The sequence below is a fragment of the Apteryx rowi genome, unplaced genomic scaffold (genome assembly GCF_003343035.1).
Source record: "Apteryx rowi isolate R43461 unplaced genomic scaffold, aptRow1 scaffold_930, whole genome shotgun sequence".
Lineage (NCBI taxonomy): Eukaryota > Metazoa > Chordata > Aves > Apterygiformes > Apterygidae > Apteryx > Apteryx rowi.
Window position 1 is genome coordinate 1390 of NW_020451239.1, and position 17693 is coordinate 19082.

At 37.1% G+C, this 17693-nt stretch overlaps 1 protein-coding gene across 3 annotated transcripts in view; it reads left to right on the top strand.

The window, feature by feature from the left end:
• Positions 1-357: 357 nt before the first annotated feature.
• Positions 358-17693, top strand: part of LOC112978437 (CWF19-like protein 2) — an 83662-nt gene continuing 66326 nt past the window's right edge. For 2 of the 3 annotated variants that reach the window (XM_026091959.1, XM_026091958.1), the window contains exons 1-5: positions 359-601; positions 4568-4661; positions 5768-5883; positions 7403-8115; positions 15300-15396. In XM_026091959.1, coding sequence (XP_025947744.1) covers positions 458-601; positions 4568-4661; positions 5768-5883; positions 7403-8115; positions 15300-15396 — 1164 coding nt within the window. In that variant the 5' untranslated portion in view covers positions 359-457. Of the gene's footprint in view, positions 602-4567; positions 4662-5767; positions 5884-7402; positions 8116-15299; positions 15397-17693 lie in introns of all 3 variants that reach the window. The other variant, XM_026091960.1, reaches the window with a different exon arrangement.

The window sequence follows — 17693 nt, forward strand, 5'->3', positions numbered from 1 at the left end:
GTGAACTATGCTCAGTGATGGATTGCAAATTTTGTATATGCTAAAACAGACATTAAAAAGTCATAAAGGGAGAAGTAGCAAGATACAGTTCTAGAACAAGATGGAAAAGGAGTTGATCTGTATGTCCAGTGTTCATTTAAAAAAGCATAAGCTGTGTATATGGCTCTGCATATTTACTAGTTCCATAAATACTTTGGGAAGAGGTAGTTTGAATTACAGAAAGATCTCTGTGAAATTTGTCTGCCTAAGTGAATATTAAAACTACTGGAAGATTGGAATTCTTAAATTTGTATTTGGTTTTCATATAAAGTATTTTTTAAGAATAGAAATTAGTGTTAGTCAGACCTACACTGTTCAGTGTAAATATCCTTTGTCAGTAGTTGCAGTAGTTTGATTTGCACCTGAAATATATTTTGGTTGTAAGTAAAAACACTGATTCTGTGTGTTTTAGTCTTGGATGAAACTTTTTTCCCTTTTTAAGAGAGAAGAATGGATGACTTTAGACTTCATGTCTTTGAAAACCATGTCAGCAGCATCTGTCAAAGCTGAAAAACAGAAAGAAAAAAAACTGGAGCAACAGAAAGCTCAAGAAATTGAGCAGGTAGGAGGAATTATATATTAACTTTTTTTTCCCCTACATCTTACTCAAATCTGTGTAACGATTTGGTTCAAATACCTAACTCTTTGTATGTCACTAATTGTTTAAATTAACCTCTGACGTGGTTTACTACAAACAGTATTTCTTTACCACGTGGTAGTGATTTTAATTAAAATTGTTCTGTTGGTCATGGGAAAAGTTCATGCAGGAGGCTTGTCTTGTCTTATACTGTCTTCTAGTTAAGAAGGAAGCCAGTTCTACTAACTGCTGAGTTCCGTCATGTTTAAAGTACTTGTGATGTTTTGCTTAGTAATGGTGGCAGACTGTGGGCCTGGCCTCCTTCCCTGTTGTGTGTGTGAAAGAAGCAATGTTGTTTTGTGTGACAAAAGCTCACCTGAGCTTCTGTGCTGAAGCATAGGGTGTTGAGGCTTTCTTTTTCCCGTAGAAAGAATTCAGACCAGGTGCTGTGCCTCTCATGCCACAGTTGTGGGACAACACACGGGAAGATCAGGGTCCAGTTGGGAACGAGGCTGCCAGTATATTAGTTCTGTTTACATACTGTTATTGGCTGCTTCATTAGTTCATATATCTCTATAAATGCAGTATGGTCTGATCTGAAAACATAGTTGCTGATCGCTGTCTAATGTTTACTTGTCCTCACATCTCACATGAGGCTATTTGTTGCTGTTAGATGTTTCAGTTAGTTGCGTTCTGGCTGAAAAACAACTGGAACTGGAGTGCTGTTCCTGTGAGGCATGCGACGCTTGGGTTATGGTCTTCTGAGCAGGGATTAAAGTTTTTCTTTTTTCCACTCAATTTTTGTTGTATGTTAAAGGAGCACTTAGTGCGGAGATCTGATAAATTCTTTAATCACAAGAATGTCAGCATGTACTATATGCTTAATGACAGTTTATATGTACTGTTGATCCTAGAACAATACATGATTTTTATAGATCTTTCCACCCAATCATGTGCTTTCTGTGCAGGTTTATGCTTTTGTGTTTTCTGCACCCGAGTGTCTGTCCTGACATATTTGTTACCCAAAACAGTGTACAACAGACGTGTACAACATACCAATGGTGGTGATGAACTGAAGATGTAACATAGACGAATTTTAAATTGAAACGGTGCTAGACTGCCTAATCAACCCTTTTTTTTCCAGTGGACTCTCTTGCTTGCTTCCAGAAGAGTCAGTTGACAGAATCACAATAAACAATCTAGTTTGAGGGAGAAAAACAAGCACTTGTGGTAAGACTAAGGGTCCCCCTTGTACTGATTCAGAGGGAAGTGCACACACTGGTAAAGAAGCAGTTTCACTGGTTGACTTCTGTGTAATGAAGGCACCAGCTAAGCATATATTTGAGAGCTTTGATTTAGGAATGGAGAGCTTTATTTATTTCTACATATCTTTTGACAGCACAAGTTACAGGTTAGCTGTGTTATTCCCACAGAAGTCTCACAGAATTTATTGAGTATTCTAGAAAATACAAACCCTGAAAGAATAATGAGAAATGCATCTCCAAATAAAATCTTGGCTTTATTACTAGACAGAGACAGTTGCTATTGGCAATATTATTTATATATATATATACACACATACACACACACACACAATACATCTTTTAAAAAAAGATTAAAGTGAAATATGATAATATGCATAATACTTAGAGGAAAGTTGGGGTAGAGTTAATAATGGTATACTAGAAAATGCTTGGAGAAAAAGAATAATCTTGTCAGGGTGAAGCACAGTTAAGTTTCAGTATTCAAAAGACTGATTTTTTTCCCATGAAAACTAGTGTTTATGGAATTATAGCTGAGTAATTTTTGAGTGATTTTCATTTTCATGATTAAAAAGATCATCCACAAATTAAAGTATTTTAGGCCATATCTAGGTAACAGAATGAAGGTCAGCTACTGTGCACTTGAAAATATGCTTGCGTATGTTTTAAGAACTTCATATACTTCAAATTCTCTTTACTATCCTATCTACTCCCTGTAAATACATCTTTGTACTATTCTTGTACATGTGAAATCACAAAGTTGTATACTGGGGAAACTGCACAAATGTGGCTATAGAAGTTGGAAGGCCCATGTTTCTACACTGCTCTAGGCAAAATGAATTTATGTGTGTATGAGGTGGTTTGTTACTAGTTCACAGTGAGTGAAGTGGTAAAAGGTTTTGCTTGTTTTTTTTATTTTTATTTTTTTTATTGGTGGCCAATTCAGGTTCTTAGAGAGGTAATAATCCTGGAAAAAAAAATATAAGAAGATGGCTTGAAATCTCTTCATGATGTATTTTTTATTAAAAGAAAGAACATCTTTTTCAAAAGAATTTGGAAACTGTACATGGTGGTGAAGACAGAGGCATCCTGATGTAGTAGATTTTTTTAATTACTCTTCTCTTTGTTGGAGATGCAATAAACAAACCCTTGCCCTAAACCTATCGTATATTGAAATGGCTTTATGAATTCTCCTAACACAATTAACTTTTTTTTTTTTTTCTGTTGTAGCCCAGTGTTCTATCTTCAAGTAAATATTTTGGACTTCCTCATCATACTTAGTATAACTGATTAGTCTTTGGAACATCTTTTTACGTATGAGCCTTTCTTTGCTGGATAATGAACTTGCCACTTCTTTTCTATTGATCTAATTTTCCAAACTGGTTACAATTTTGTTTTCCTCTGTCTCTTGCATTTCTCTAGATGTTTTAGAACATACTGCCAATACAAAATGCACTGAAGCAGGCAAGGCCTAAGGTTGTCTTCAGTGCAGAGTAGAGCAGAATGCCCTAGTTAACCTCAAATTCTGATAGTATTTACATTTTATTATTTTGTAGTAGTATGATGCTTAATTTAGCATTGCTGGTTTCCATACACAGATTCTTCACCATGTTGACCTTTGCAAAGTAATGGCTCATTAGTCACAAGTCATGAGTTGTTTCCTTATAAGTGGGAGATGTGAACACACTAGTAAGTCCAAGCAGATTGCAGGTCTCTACTAATTTTTGGTACACATATGCTATACTTGTATTTGTTTGCATTTTAATTACTATACAAAATAGACACTGTTTATTCTGAAGTATGATGCAGATAGTTTTGCACAATTTTGTTTTTTTAATATGGATTGGTCCTGTATTTTCAAGCATTTCTATTTTCAGTCTATTTGCTAGAAGTACCATTGCAGTTCATTGTAATGAACATAAAGTTGGTATTCAAGCCTTCTTGAATTCTCCTAGGAACGTGAAAAGAGCTGGTCAGAACTACAGTTTTCAGTGAAGAATTTTTTGTTAAACTATCTTATAAATTAGAAGCACTTCAAAACTATTTTGCTCAAAATCTTTTCTTAATGGTTTTCTTGAAGACTAGTTCATTTTCTGTAGGGTTGCCTTGTAGGGTTGCCTTGTTCCTGCTGTTTATTTTAATTTAAATAAATTGACTAAAACCACTGGTTCCTGTTTATTTCATCTCTTATTATCAACAGCTAGGGTTAATACAGAAATTCTTTGACTCTCTTTGGGAAGCTTGAGGCTGAAATCACTAATAATATTGGTTATTTCTATATCTGTTATTTAAATATGTATAATTGGAAATGGTTGTGAAAAGTTGTGCCATCTTCATGTATTGCCTCTGTTTTTTTAAATAGGGCAGAGAAGTGGTATAATTAGTTATTATAAAACTGTTGTTTAGAAAATGTATCTTAACCCTAAATGGAAGCACATCTTGAAGAGACTGTTTCTTTCAAAAGTGTGTTATTGTTTTCCACAAAGAAGGTTAGCTGATTCTTTACCAGAATCTGTAGTAAATCTAAGGAAAAACATTGACTCCAAATCTGCAGTGCCCCATTGAATGTATGTATGTTGATAATACACTATTCATTTTTAGGTGGACTAACTAAAATGTTCAATAGCTGTTGTTAAAGTGACTTTTTAATGCATCACATTTATACAGGTTGAAATTATTTCTGTTTTAGGCTAGGCTTTCTGAGAGAGAACTTAATCCCTATTGGAAAGATGGTGGTACAGGTTTGCCACCAGAGGAAGGTGAAGCAACTTCAGTTAAGAAAGGTAAAAGACAACTTTTAATAATAATCTCAAACTTCTTTCTCCATTCTCCAGTCTCTTTGTTCCTAACAAATTACTACTAACATTGATGTAGCAGAATTACGAATAACGTGTAATAAAGTAAAATTTGGAAGAAAACTTGGTAGTAAATATTGGTAAATATCGTATGTTGTTTTACAGAATTTCTCTTGACTGGTTTTTCATCTTGAGTGGTTTGACCTTCAGTATCTTCATAGAAATTCTCCATTTTCAACTAATTAAAAGAAAGCATGATTTAACCAAGACAAGATAAATTGTTGTTATCTAATTTGGTTCCTTTCATTCCACTACACAAATTATAGTTTTAAAATATTCAACCACAGAAGGCTGAGTCACATTTAAATGAAGTACATTACAGAAGCTGTTTGTGAAAGATATTATTTCTGTAACCTTTTCACTGCTTTCCTTACCCTAGGGTTATCCTGTCTATTTCCAGAAAGAGCAGCTAGAAAAATGTTTTTCATAATGTTGTGGAACATTCATTACGTGATAAGATGGGTCCTTCTGTCCTGGTGACAGGAGCAGTATAGTCCCTGACTTTCCTGGTTGGGAGCTTTCCCCTGTGGACAGTCTGTCCTGCAAACCATTAGCCTGCCCTCACATGCCAGCTTTTAAGAGCAGCAAAGATCAGCACTCTGTAAGAGGTGACAGGCATCAGTGAGTACACATCCTGGGTATTAAGACCCCTGCTAACTTCTCAAATGAAAAGCAATGAGTTACTCATTAATTTTCTGGGAAGGGAAATAAGAATAGACCCAAGAAAGGGAAACAGTAAGAAGGTTCTTCAATTCCGTAAAGAAGACACAACTTCCCATATGCCACTCCTGCCTTGGAAATGCTCATTGTGTTTTATGATAAAATGGAGCAGCTTAATGAAATCAGTGGTATTACCAAGGTACATCTAGCATTAACTTATAAAACCATGTAATTGTATCATCACATTCGTTATTCTTTTGCATTCCTTCAATTTTTATGTTAAGTTTAGGTTAAGGTTTCATATCGCAGGCAGAGTAAGTGTTAAATAGAGATAACTACTGAAATGTAAAAATATGCATTGTTTTTAACTTTAGTTACAGTGGTAGAAGATGCTGGATTAAGTTGGTTACAAAAATCATACCGAAGGATGAAGGAACAGGCTGAGAGAGAGAAACGGAATTTTGAGGAAATTGTAGCTGAGAGATATGGGGTAAGCATCTTGAATTAATTTTTTTTTCTTTTGTTTACAACTAATTGATACTTGGAAAAGATTACTTTTGTATAAAGGCACAAATACTTAATGTGTAGTGTAAGACATAAGGAAAGAACCTCTGAAGTGTGTCTCAAGTGGTGAAGAGTTTAATGCTATCAAACTGTTTTAGATCTTTTTGGTTAAATATTTTTAATATATGGGATACTATAACAAGTTGAAAATTCTTCTACATTGGGAGGTTCAAATGATCCCTGATACACAGTATATCAGTGCTTCCAGAGTTATGATCTATATCAGCAGAGATATTTTTCTCTCCTGCACACACAGTTTGTGTATAATAATGCCAAGATAAGTTGGAGAGCTCTGTCAAATTTTAGCAAAAATGAATCTTCTGGATACCTGTGATCTGCTCAGTCAAGAGGTGTTGAGAACGCTGCTTGCTTCTGAAGTGTTTAAAATAGTTTTCAAAAGTTAATTTTTAATAAATTAACTGCCATAAAAATATCAACTCTGTAAAGCCTGTCCCCCTACATATTGTGATACTGTCTTTAAAAACATTGATCAAATGTCTGGGGTGTTTAGTATTTAGTCTTGGTCCTAGCATCACATTTGAGTTTTTCTGTGTTTTGGTTAGAACTATTAGTGGAAATCCTGAGATAAGGCAGTATAACTGCATATTACTATCTTTGAATGGAATTGTAGTCATTCTTGAGTGATGAATCCAAGAAGATCAGTACCGGCAGAAATTATTCAGAGCCAGTGATTCTGAACAACACTATTTTTAAGAATCTTTATCAAAAAACTAGTATTCAAATAATACAAATGCTGTAGCTTCCCAAGTATAGGATAGTGGTTGAGAGAAATCCCTGCCTGACTTGTTTCAGTATCTAATGTTTTGGGCAAAAAAATATGATTGATGGCATTTAATTCAGCTCAAAACAGGGAAGAGGAACAGTCTTTTGTGTAATTGTCTAATGGCTAGAATGTTTTTCCAGAAAGCTAGGGACAGGGATTCAAAGCCTGTTTCAAACTAAAGGTTTTTAACCCACTCTCCCATGTTTAAAGAGTATAACTGGGTAGTAAAATGGTTTAGTGGAACTGTCCATTGGTTATGCTGAAGCACAAAGCTCATGAGTAAGAAAAAGGAAGCCTTACTCTCTGGCTCAAGTCCCTAATTTTTAAGTTGCAGGGAGGAGGCAGTTCTGAGGCTTTGGGCCCTGCTCTCAGGAGTGCTCCAGCACTTTAGAGACAGTGGATAAAAGGTTGAAATAGTCCAAGAGAAGGAATCAAAATGCCGTCACATGAGAGAGCACCTTAGACAGTAGACTATAACATTGAGCTCCTTTTTTTTTTTTTTTTTTAAATCAGTCTTCCTATCCATTCCATGGCTCATGCCTTCCACCTGCACGTTAACTCATTTTCACAAAATGGTGCCTTTCTCATAATACTTTATAGGGAACTTCACAATACCCCATGATCGTAAAAGTGTATAATTTTTTTTATTTTTTTCCTGTAGTCAATGGAGATATTTCAGTCACGATTAGAAGAAGCTGAAAAAGTTGGATTCAAAAAAGAAAATTATTATAGACAGGGAAGATGGAGGAAGTCTGGCTATTCAGAAAGTGGGCAAGAGAAGAAAGAGCAGCGTATGAAGGAGATGCAAGATGAAGATGATAGAAATAAGAATGTGTTCAGGGGATATACTGGGGAGAAGTATGGCAAGGGATGGGCGCAAGAAAACAGAGGTTGCAAACGAGATAGGTCAAGAGAAGACCGAGGCCCTGGCCTTAGTAGCCCAGACTCAGAGTTGAGTAGCTACAGCTCCAAAGCAGAAAAACTCGCTGAGGAAAAACAAAGTCAAGAGAAGAGTTCATCTCTCAGCAACATGAAACACAAATTTTTGAAACCCTCTGAAGACGATTTATCATCTTATAGTTTACATAAGGACTATGAGTCACAGCAGTCCTCTTTAAAACTGCCAGTTCATAGCTCTTTGAGCAGCCGTTTCCAGAAACCTGGTGAGGATACTGCACTGTGGACCAAAACACACACGAAAGATAGCAGTGAGAAATTAATGTCTGATCAAAAGTCAGCAGGTGCTCTGGAACAAGTTAATAAGAGCTGGAATAGAACTGCAAGTGATGGAAAAGAAGAATCACAACAGCAGGACCCAGGAAATACCCCTGAGAAGAAAGAAACTTTATCAAACAATAAAACATCATGCTCTAGGTAATTTACAACTCTCTTTGCTTGTTGACGCTTGTTTGCCGTATTGTTCCCGGTAAAGTATACCTGCAAGTGTATCTTCTGTGTTTGTGATAAGATTACATCTGATCATATCAGATTTCTTTAGTTGTTTTAATTGGGCTGATTTTTGAATAGCAACGTAAGTACAGAAAATGATTTAGCAGGCTAATGCTTCTGGCTTTAAGTTAAGTTTTCTAGTGTTGGGGAGAGAGTGGGGGTAGGATAGGGCTTTTAATTAATCTGAAAACATTAAAACATACCTTGTTGATTATGAAGAGTTAGGTTGGGATTCAAACATCCACTGTGGGCTGATAGATAAAATGCAAAAGTTATGGGAGAAGTATGCTTTTCAGGAGTGGCGAAGGGTTACTCCATCATCTAAAATGCATCTAGAAACATATGTGTAGGCAATTGACTTTTATCCTTAGTTGATAACATCAAGCGTAGACATGCAACATTAGCAACTTTGATAAATTTAAAATTCAGTACCTTTATTCTGTCTACTGACTTTTCCACTGCAGTTTCACTTCAACAGAGGCAGTACAGTTTCGTTGTGCGATGTTGCTGTTACTTGTGCTGTTAGCTCTTCTTTAAATTACTGCTCCTTCTATGCTTCAGTGTTGAATGAAGTAAAAGACATTTACGTGAATATTTCTTTGGGTGTTTTGGGGGATGAAAGGTATTCTATGAAAATAAAGTTGATAGTATTATTTCTCATGCAGAGTAGAGAAAGCTGAGAATGTTTGTGTAGCAATCTATTTTTAGAGATATAACCAGAAGTTTATGCTGGGGAGTGGTGTGTGTGTACAGAATTGTGAGTCAGTTATATATATCTGTCCAGATAGCGTAAAGGGAAATTTTCTTGTAAGCCTTTCTGTCACGCTGTCATGCTATGAAGGTTCGATAGCAACGACTGAGACAGTAATATAATAATAGTAAAAAAGATGTTTATTTCCTCTCACAAGTTCTTGGATTAGTAACATCCATTAAAATAATGCGATTACTAATTTAGGAAGGATAACACAAAACCATCAGTTACTAATTTAGAAAGGATAACCTGAAACCATCGATTACTGCGTTATTAATGGGAAGGACTGCTTATCCCTACTTGAAAGCTTTCTTGTTCACTCTCCTAGTGAGAGGGCTCTCAACCTCGAGGAGTTACCTTAACCCAGCGTCCCAGGAAAAGGGGAGGGGGGGGAATACTCACGGTCCAGCTGGAGAGGATGATCGGGTCACGTTCCCGTCCCTGCTCAAACTCTCCTAGCTCCCAAGTCTCTTTTTATACGGCTGGGGCTCTGGGCAAACACTGCTTTTGCTGACTTTTGCGAGTTTCACAATCACAGGACTGTTTGTTTGTCTGCTTGGGGGGACCCTGCTAGCGAGGCAAGACCACAACACCTCCGTAYTGCTTCTTCCCTCCCCGGGGGTCCGTGCAGATTCCAGGTGGCAGACCTCTTCAGTCTTGTTAATGCTGCCATTCCGCAGCCTTGCGCATGTCAGTCCTTGCGCATATCGGTTGGTAGACGACTTTAGTCCTGTTAAGTCCTCTGTTCAGCAGCTTTGTGCACATCAGCTCTTGTGCTATCAGTTCTTCTGCATATCAATTGACAAACTTCAGTCCTGTTAACTCTTCACTCGCCCATCACTTTCTCTCTGATTTTAGAGACTATTAGAAGATATTGCTGGTTATTAGAAGATAATGTCAAGTTTTAAAATGGGTCTGGGTTATTTAGCATGCTGCTTATTCAAGTGCAAATAATGTAGAATTGTTGTGTGAACAAATACTTTTTTTTGTGCAAGTCAGCTTTTAATTTTTGAATTCAACTTCTATCTTAACACTTTGGTAAAGGGGAAGAGACATTTCAGGATGAAAGCCAAAAAGGTGAATTTTTTTCTCTGTTTCTTTGGCACCCACTGGGGAATTCACAGCTCTATAATGAACATCTAACTTGTGTAACCGTGCTCCGTGTGTGGACTGTGGAGAGAGTCAGCTCTTGCAGAAGCGTTTCAGGGTAGGAACCTGCTCCAAGTGGAGGAGAGGAGGCTTCTGGCATGGCTCCTCCTGGGGATGAGTTGCATTCTGCTCCGAACCCCTTCTTCCTGCAGCCCCCAGAGACACCTAACTTTTTTTTCTGTGGGCTACAGAGGGACACTAATCTCCCAACCTGGGCAGCTACAATAGACCAAAGTAGAAGCTAAGAACAACCCCTAGTTTTCCTGTCTCCTCAGCATGTTTGAGAATTGCTCATGACATTATTTTGCTCCTTCTTTCTCATGTTAGCTCACACAGCAGTATAAATGGCCTCTTAGGCAAAGAAACTGCAGAACAGTATTTCATCTGTTGTTGAATTTAGAAAAGAAACTTTAAATGCTTGAAAATGCTGAATAAAAACTGAAGTAATTAATACAGCAGCGATAGATCTGCTACCTGCGAGATGAACTTGTATGCTAAAGTAATAGCATATGAAATATAGTAGGAGGTATTTATTTGAAATACTACGAGTGGTAGTATTATTACTGTGAATAGTTTCCTTCAGATCTTCCCAATAAGTTAAGCCAAAAAGTATTTTAGGAGTCAGGGCTGAGATAGTGTTATGCAAGTACGTGGAGTTTTATTGTTTTGGAAAACTGGACAAGTAAATATTCTTAGGTGGTGTATATAAGAAGGCTGGTATGATTTAGTTAGAAACAGGATTTGATGAAATATAATCAAGTTGAATTCCCTTTTTCTCATGTGCTCACGTCAGTTATTTACATAATGAACTTCTTATGGAGAAGTGATGAATTTGATTTTAATACTTAATTGTTGGAGTCTAACAAAAAGGAAATAGTTTAAGAATAGTTATTTCATTTATAACACTTGCTATATGTAGTACTTGCAGATACCTCAGTGTGTATTTGCAAAGAAAAATTGTATACTAAATCAGTACTGCCGGACTAGCCAGAAACAACTGGATGAGTCTACACTGTTTTTGTATTGTACAAGTTGGATATGTTTTCCAGATTTTGCTTATTATATGAAATTCCCTATTTTCTACTCATAGGGGTTTATGAAATTCATATTTTCTTTGATCGTAGGACAAGAAATTGTTTGCATGATGTTAGATCTGATTTAGAAAAAAAGAATTTGAATGTATAGAGTGGAGCATGAGTAGTTCCTAATTCTGGCACAAGAATAATTTGTATGCATTATGTGCATCATAAGTGTCTCTCATGTTTTTGTTTTGTTGTTTGTCTCAGTATTAGCCTAGGTGTTGTTCTACTGGGAAATGAGAAATATAGCTTTATAGTATGTTTAGTTGCTCTGAGAGTAAGATCTCACAGAATTACACCTGCAATACATTAGATATTTCTAGACATTAGACTTTGTGATCCTCTTTATTTTTCCAGATGTTGCCCAAATGGTTATTACTCTGAAGTGTCTGGGGTTTACCAATTAAATGCAGTGCATAAACTCCTGACTACAATGATTCATGGTATATCTCAGCTGGAGCCTATTGTAGTCTCAGCTGGAGATTTACTCAGCTCTTAGTCCTGTTTTTTTCATCCTGACTTCATTCAGGGATGAGGTCTGGACGATCCACAGTTGTCTTCTGCCTGCTTTATATTGTGCTTTGGCTTCCATAAAGACACCTAGGTATTCATGGAAGGAGGGGTGCTGTGGTGAGCTGGAAGAACATGGAGTGCGTCTGCATTGCAGTTTGGGCACAGATTGTGTGAAAATCAAAATATACATTCAGAACTGTATGTGACTACAGAAACCTAAGAAGTGATCCATAGCTTATTTTTCTGCACAGACAGAAAGGTACTATTACATGTAGTTAGATTTTTACCCTTCATCTGAAACACTGTGCACATTTTTTAAACAAATGTGAAACTCATATCTTGCTAATGCTTTACTAAGCTTCAAATTTTGGGAAACTAGATTGTGTGTGGAAATGGTTTGCTGATACAAGTGCAATGAATTCAGTTATTAGGACAGAAGATTGATTAACTCAATTCTCTTTCCCTTGCAGAAGAAAGTTAAGCATAGAAACTGTTTAGCTAATCTTTCCTTTTGTATATGTCTTTTCTGTGTAAGTGTGTAGTACTGTTTCTGTGTAGTACTGTTAAACCTGATTATGCATCTTCTGTGATATTTTAATTCTGTTTCTTAGCCAGTACAGTTACTGAGGTAATTTATCAATAATGTGAACATTACTTAGGTCTGGAAAACCATATAGCTTTTGGTTGTATTGACTTACTTTTTTCCAAGTTCTTTTATGTTAAGTCTTCTCCTTAGCAGTGTTTAATATCACTGTGTTTGAAGAAGTATATTACCTGTCTTCCCATTTATTTCAGTGAGGATTTTTGTTCTTTGCAGAATTTTGTAGAAAATGTTGGCTCTTGGGACTTCTCAGTGTTGGGTGTTTGGTGTATTTCTTTTATTGGGAATAATTTATAGGCTGCTTCTCTTTTTATTTCCTCCTAAAGTTTTAAGTCTTGCAAAACATATTGTACTCTTTTTACAATCTTGTTCAGTCAGTCACAAGTAAATCTTCATTGACATGAGGACTTGGATTAATAGGTGTTGCTCGTTCGGTTCCTTATCTCTCACACTGACAATGTACTTTTTGGGTATTATCACTTCTAAAACACACAGAGAATTTCTTCAGCCTATAAATCAAAGTGTTTTTGATGGTTATGACACAGGTTAATTAAAAGTGCTGATTGGATGTCCAAGGGATGTCCCCATAGGCAAGTGTCCATCCAACTAGTGTTTGCTGAAAATCACACTCAGTAATGTGACTGCTTCAGAGTTTAATTAGAGACGAGCTAAAAACCAAAACAAAACAGTGTCACTAGTCTCAAAAAGTTCAGACAATGTTTCAAGCAGTAACACCACTAAAAAAAACCATGAAGTAATAAACACGTCTTGCTCTCTTTAATGGAATATTCCCACTGTGTCCTAATCACGGAATCACAGAATGGTTGAGGTTGGAAGGGACCTCTGGAGATTCATCTAGTCCAACCCACTGCTGAAGCAGGGTCATCTAGAGCAGGCTGCCCAGAACCATGTCCAGATGGTTTTTGATTATCTCCAAGGATGGAGACTCCACAACTTGCCTGGGCAACCTGTTCCAGTGTTCTGTCACCCTCACAGGAAAAAAGTTTTTCCTTGTGTTCTGATGGAGCTTCCTGTGTTTCAGTTTGTGCCCATTGCCTTTCGCCCTGGCACTGGACACCACTGAAGAGAGTCTGGCCGTATCCTCTTTACACCCTCCCTTCAGTGCTCTCAGCCATTCCTCATAAGAGAGATGCTCCAGTCCCTTAATCATCTTAGTAGCCCTATCGCTGGACTTGCTCCAGTATCTCCATGTCTCTCTTGTACTGGGAAGCCCAGAACTGGATCCAGCGCTCCAGATGTGGCCTCAGTAGAGCTGAGTAGAGGGGAAAGATTACATGCCTCGACTTGCTGACAATGCTCTTCCTAATGCACCCCAGGATACCATTGGCCTTCTTGGCCACAAGGGCACATTGCTATCTCATGGTCAACTTGTCCACCAGGTCTTTCTCTGCAGAGCTGCTTGGGGTCGACCCCCAACCTGTACTGGTGCATGGGGTTATTCCTCCCCAGGTGCAGGACCCTGCACTTGCCTTTGTTGAACTTCAGGAGGTTCCTCTCCACCCACCTCTCCAGCCTGCCCAGGTCTCTCTGAATGGCAGCACAGCCCTCTGGTGTATCCACCACTCCTCCCAGTTTGGTATCATCAGCAAACTTGCTGAGGGTGCACTCTGTCCCTTCATCCAGGTCATTGATGAAGAAGTTGAGCAGGACTGGACCCAGTACTGACCCTTGGGGGACACCGCTAGCTACAGGCCTCCAACTAGACTCTGCGCCACTGATCACAATTCTCTGAGCTCTGCCATTCAGGCAGTTCTCAATCCATCTCACTGTCCACTCATCTAGCCCACACTTCCTGAGCTTGTCTACGAGGATGTTCTGGGAGACAGTGTCAAAAGCCTTGCTGAAGTCAAGGTAGACAACATCCACTGCTCTCCCCTCATCTACCCAGCCAGTCATTCCATCAGAGAAGGCTATCAGGTTGGTTAAACATGGTTTTGCCTTTGTGAATTCATGCTGAGCATTCCTGATCACCTTCTTTTCTTTTCAATTGTTTTAAAAAAGTATAGGTAAAGGAAGAGCAAGAACTTCAGCATTTTTTTTTTCCCCCCCTTCTTTAAATAAAGAGTGAACCTTTTGTTGTTCATCTTGGAAGGTTCTGTTTCTGAGGAAGTTAATGTAAATCTTTCTATTGACTTTTTGGCTTTTGGATTGAAGATCTTCAAAACGGACATAAGTAACTTAGGGAATTTCCACAGGACTGGGGAGGTTTGACAGTTAAAAATGACACCATCTCCAAAATTCTCCCATTCTTCAAATCCTACAGGATTTAATCATATTAGGTGGTGAATGGATATTTTCTTCTCCTTTTGATAGGAGGGATCAGTATCATAACTGTACTGTTATGTCACTTTTTGGTCAGCTGTTTTACTTTCAGAGTTGATTGTTTTTTAGTCTTTTCTAGGGTTAGAGGGAAAAAAAAACAAACTTGTTTGCCTCTTTACAATAATTTCTAGAGAGCTTACCTATTATTGTAAGAACTCATGCCCCTACTTTTTAATCTTAAAACTATGATATAAGACTATTTATTTATTACTAACTGTAGCTTCTTAATTTTCCATGGAAATTCTAGCATATCAACCATAATATCTTTATAAACAAAGAGTGAACTCTGAAAAGATAAACACAGGAGTATAGGTTAGACCAAGAGATAGAAGACCGTTTGGCTTACAAGAGGAAAACTGGGAATTGGGTGATTTTGCTGGAGTTGGGAGGTAAGAATGGATCACTAAATCCGTAAAGGACAATTAGAGAGTGGGTGCACATTATTCTTCCTGTTCTCCTTGGTTGTAGCTTTCTTGTACCTGCTACTGGCTCTTGACTGTTCTTTCATGCTGAAAAAATGTTCAGTAGGTAGTGTTTTTCATTCCTGTAATACGTTGTTATAAATTATTCTGACAATGGGAGCGTATATGCTGGTACAATGGGTGTCTAATATGTAATTATTCAGGTGAATATATTGTTTTTCTGTGGGTTTAGTGCTGCTGGTGTTTTACAGGCGTACGTCAAAGGATGAGGTGTCTCAGGTCCTTAGTGAAGAGGAGATGAACAAACTGGGAGCCAGGATTGTGAAAGCAGAACTCATGGGAAACATGGTAATGTTTTTGAAAGATTGTCATGATTTGCTGCAATACTTTTTTTAAAGTTCACAGTGTTTTAGTCTAAAAAAGGAGATTGAGTCAAGTGGATATTAAGTTCTGTAAAATGTGCTCAGACAAAATTTGAAGGTACTATTTTTCCTGTAACTTCTGCTTTAAATGCCATGCTCCGTAAACTAGAATAGATGATTCAAGTCCCCAGAATTGTACGCTTGGAAACATATCCCAAACCAGTTGTTCTCTGCCTATTTGGTGGGATTTAATGTCTTTCTATTAGACAGGGAGCAGGTGAAAACAACAAAAGTTCCCAGTCTGTTGCAAGGTAGGCAGTGTCTTGGAGTTCTTTTTATTTTGTCAACTTTGTCTCAGGAAGATGCTTGTGATCCATATTTCTGCTGTATGAACATAGATCATTGGATTAGGATATGGAAATATAAGGTTGAAAGGATGTCCGTGGGTCTTTGTATCCAGCTCTGCAAAATGAGAACAACTACATAATGCTTTGTAGAAGGCTGCCCAGAATGTCTACCCTTCCTGGTGTGAGTAAATTTGGGTCCGTGAAGCTGAGGTGAACAGCTGCGGATGTAACACTGCTGTAGGAGGTTTGTTTCAGACAGCAACCTGACAGACCAAGAACCTCACTGTTTTGAAACATTCTGAATTCTGGAAGTATATATTTTTTATTACATTAGTATGGTTATACTGGGTTATTCAGATTTAGCTTTTTGTTGTGGGGGTTAAAAAAGCAAAACCAAACCTCTCTCCTCTCTCTCCTCCTGCAGTCGTCTTGTATACCTAATTCTCCTCTGGACTTATTTGCAAGTTTATTCTTTTTAATCATTTTATCTTATTCATAATTTATGTTGTAATACTGCCTGGAGATTTCTGTTATAACAAAGGTCATTGTCCGTTACTATTTAAGCTGTGTTTTGGAAATGCTTACTTTGAATAGCTACTCTTAAGGAAATATTGCTGAATTTTTTGAAGAACGTTGTGAAAACACCCATTTTAGAAGTAAATCCTTCTATTTTTTTGTTAAAGAATAATTTTTAGTGCACCTCTGTTTACCTCTGCCTCTTGTGACAGAATCTGAACACCAAAATCTGCATAATTAAATAACAAACGAGATGTTGTGACTTCAAGTGCCAAATTTCTTTTTCATGAGGGCCATTGTTTTTTTGAATTGCAGGAGTTTTTAGGGTGATTGGAATATTGTTCTACTGGCTGGATTAGTGCATGGTGTTATTTTCAAAGCTCCTATCACATAATTTAAATTTTGAAATGAGATAGTATCCATTTTATAAATATTTTCTTTTCAAACTGATTTTATGTTATGGATACTTTTTTCCACAGGCATTAGAACAGGTGCGTGTATGTAGCTTTACAAAATTTGAACAAATGTAGCCTTTACAGAAGAAGTGTTCATTTGAAATCTTATCAACTTCAAAAGTGAACTAAAAGTAACTTCAAGCACTGCTTTCTACTAGACATAATGAGTTTTAATGATTTAAAAAGTTGTTTTAATCTGTAGCTTTTGCAGTTGGTATGTGCTGAGGGGGGAAAATACACTGGTGAGAAAAATGTGTTTATGAATGAGATTATATGTTGGAATTGTGAGGGACCGGTGTCAGTCACATAAGATACTATTTTATAGCTCTGTGTTTCTAAGGTAAAAATTATTGAAAGCATACAGTAATTACTATAAAATGTTGAAAAAAAGAGAGAAAAAAAAAAAAGGCATCTCAAGGACTTTGTCATGGAGAGCAGTGAAAATTCTAACAGGTTTTTCCTCTACTACTCAGCTTTAATAACATTGTCCACATAAAAGTAAAGTTTGGGTGCAGGTATTTTTAAGCCTGACAGTAACAGAATAAGAATATTTTGAATAAACATATGCAGGGGGTATGTGCAGAGAGAATGACTCTTGCCTTTTTTCTACCTTTTGTTTTGTTCTGACAAAAATCATGTAGCAAAAGCCAAAATTACCATTTTGCTGCTAAGTTTTTATTTATGCTTTTCTACACATGGACTCTCAATTTAAAATACAAATATAAATCACAAATAATAAACCCTCACCTTGTTTCCCTCTAAATAATTTTTCGTGCTTTTTCTCTGACCAGATTGAAAAGGTACCTTGTTTAAACCAAGTCATCCCCGTATATTAGAGCAGATGATTATGTAACTGTATGTCTTAGTGGCTGGAGCTCGAGGTTGCTCCTGTGGGACAAATGAATTCTCAGTCTCTATTTGTTGCTGACTTGTTGCATGACATCAATCAAATGACTTAATTTTTT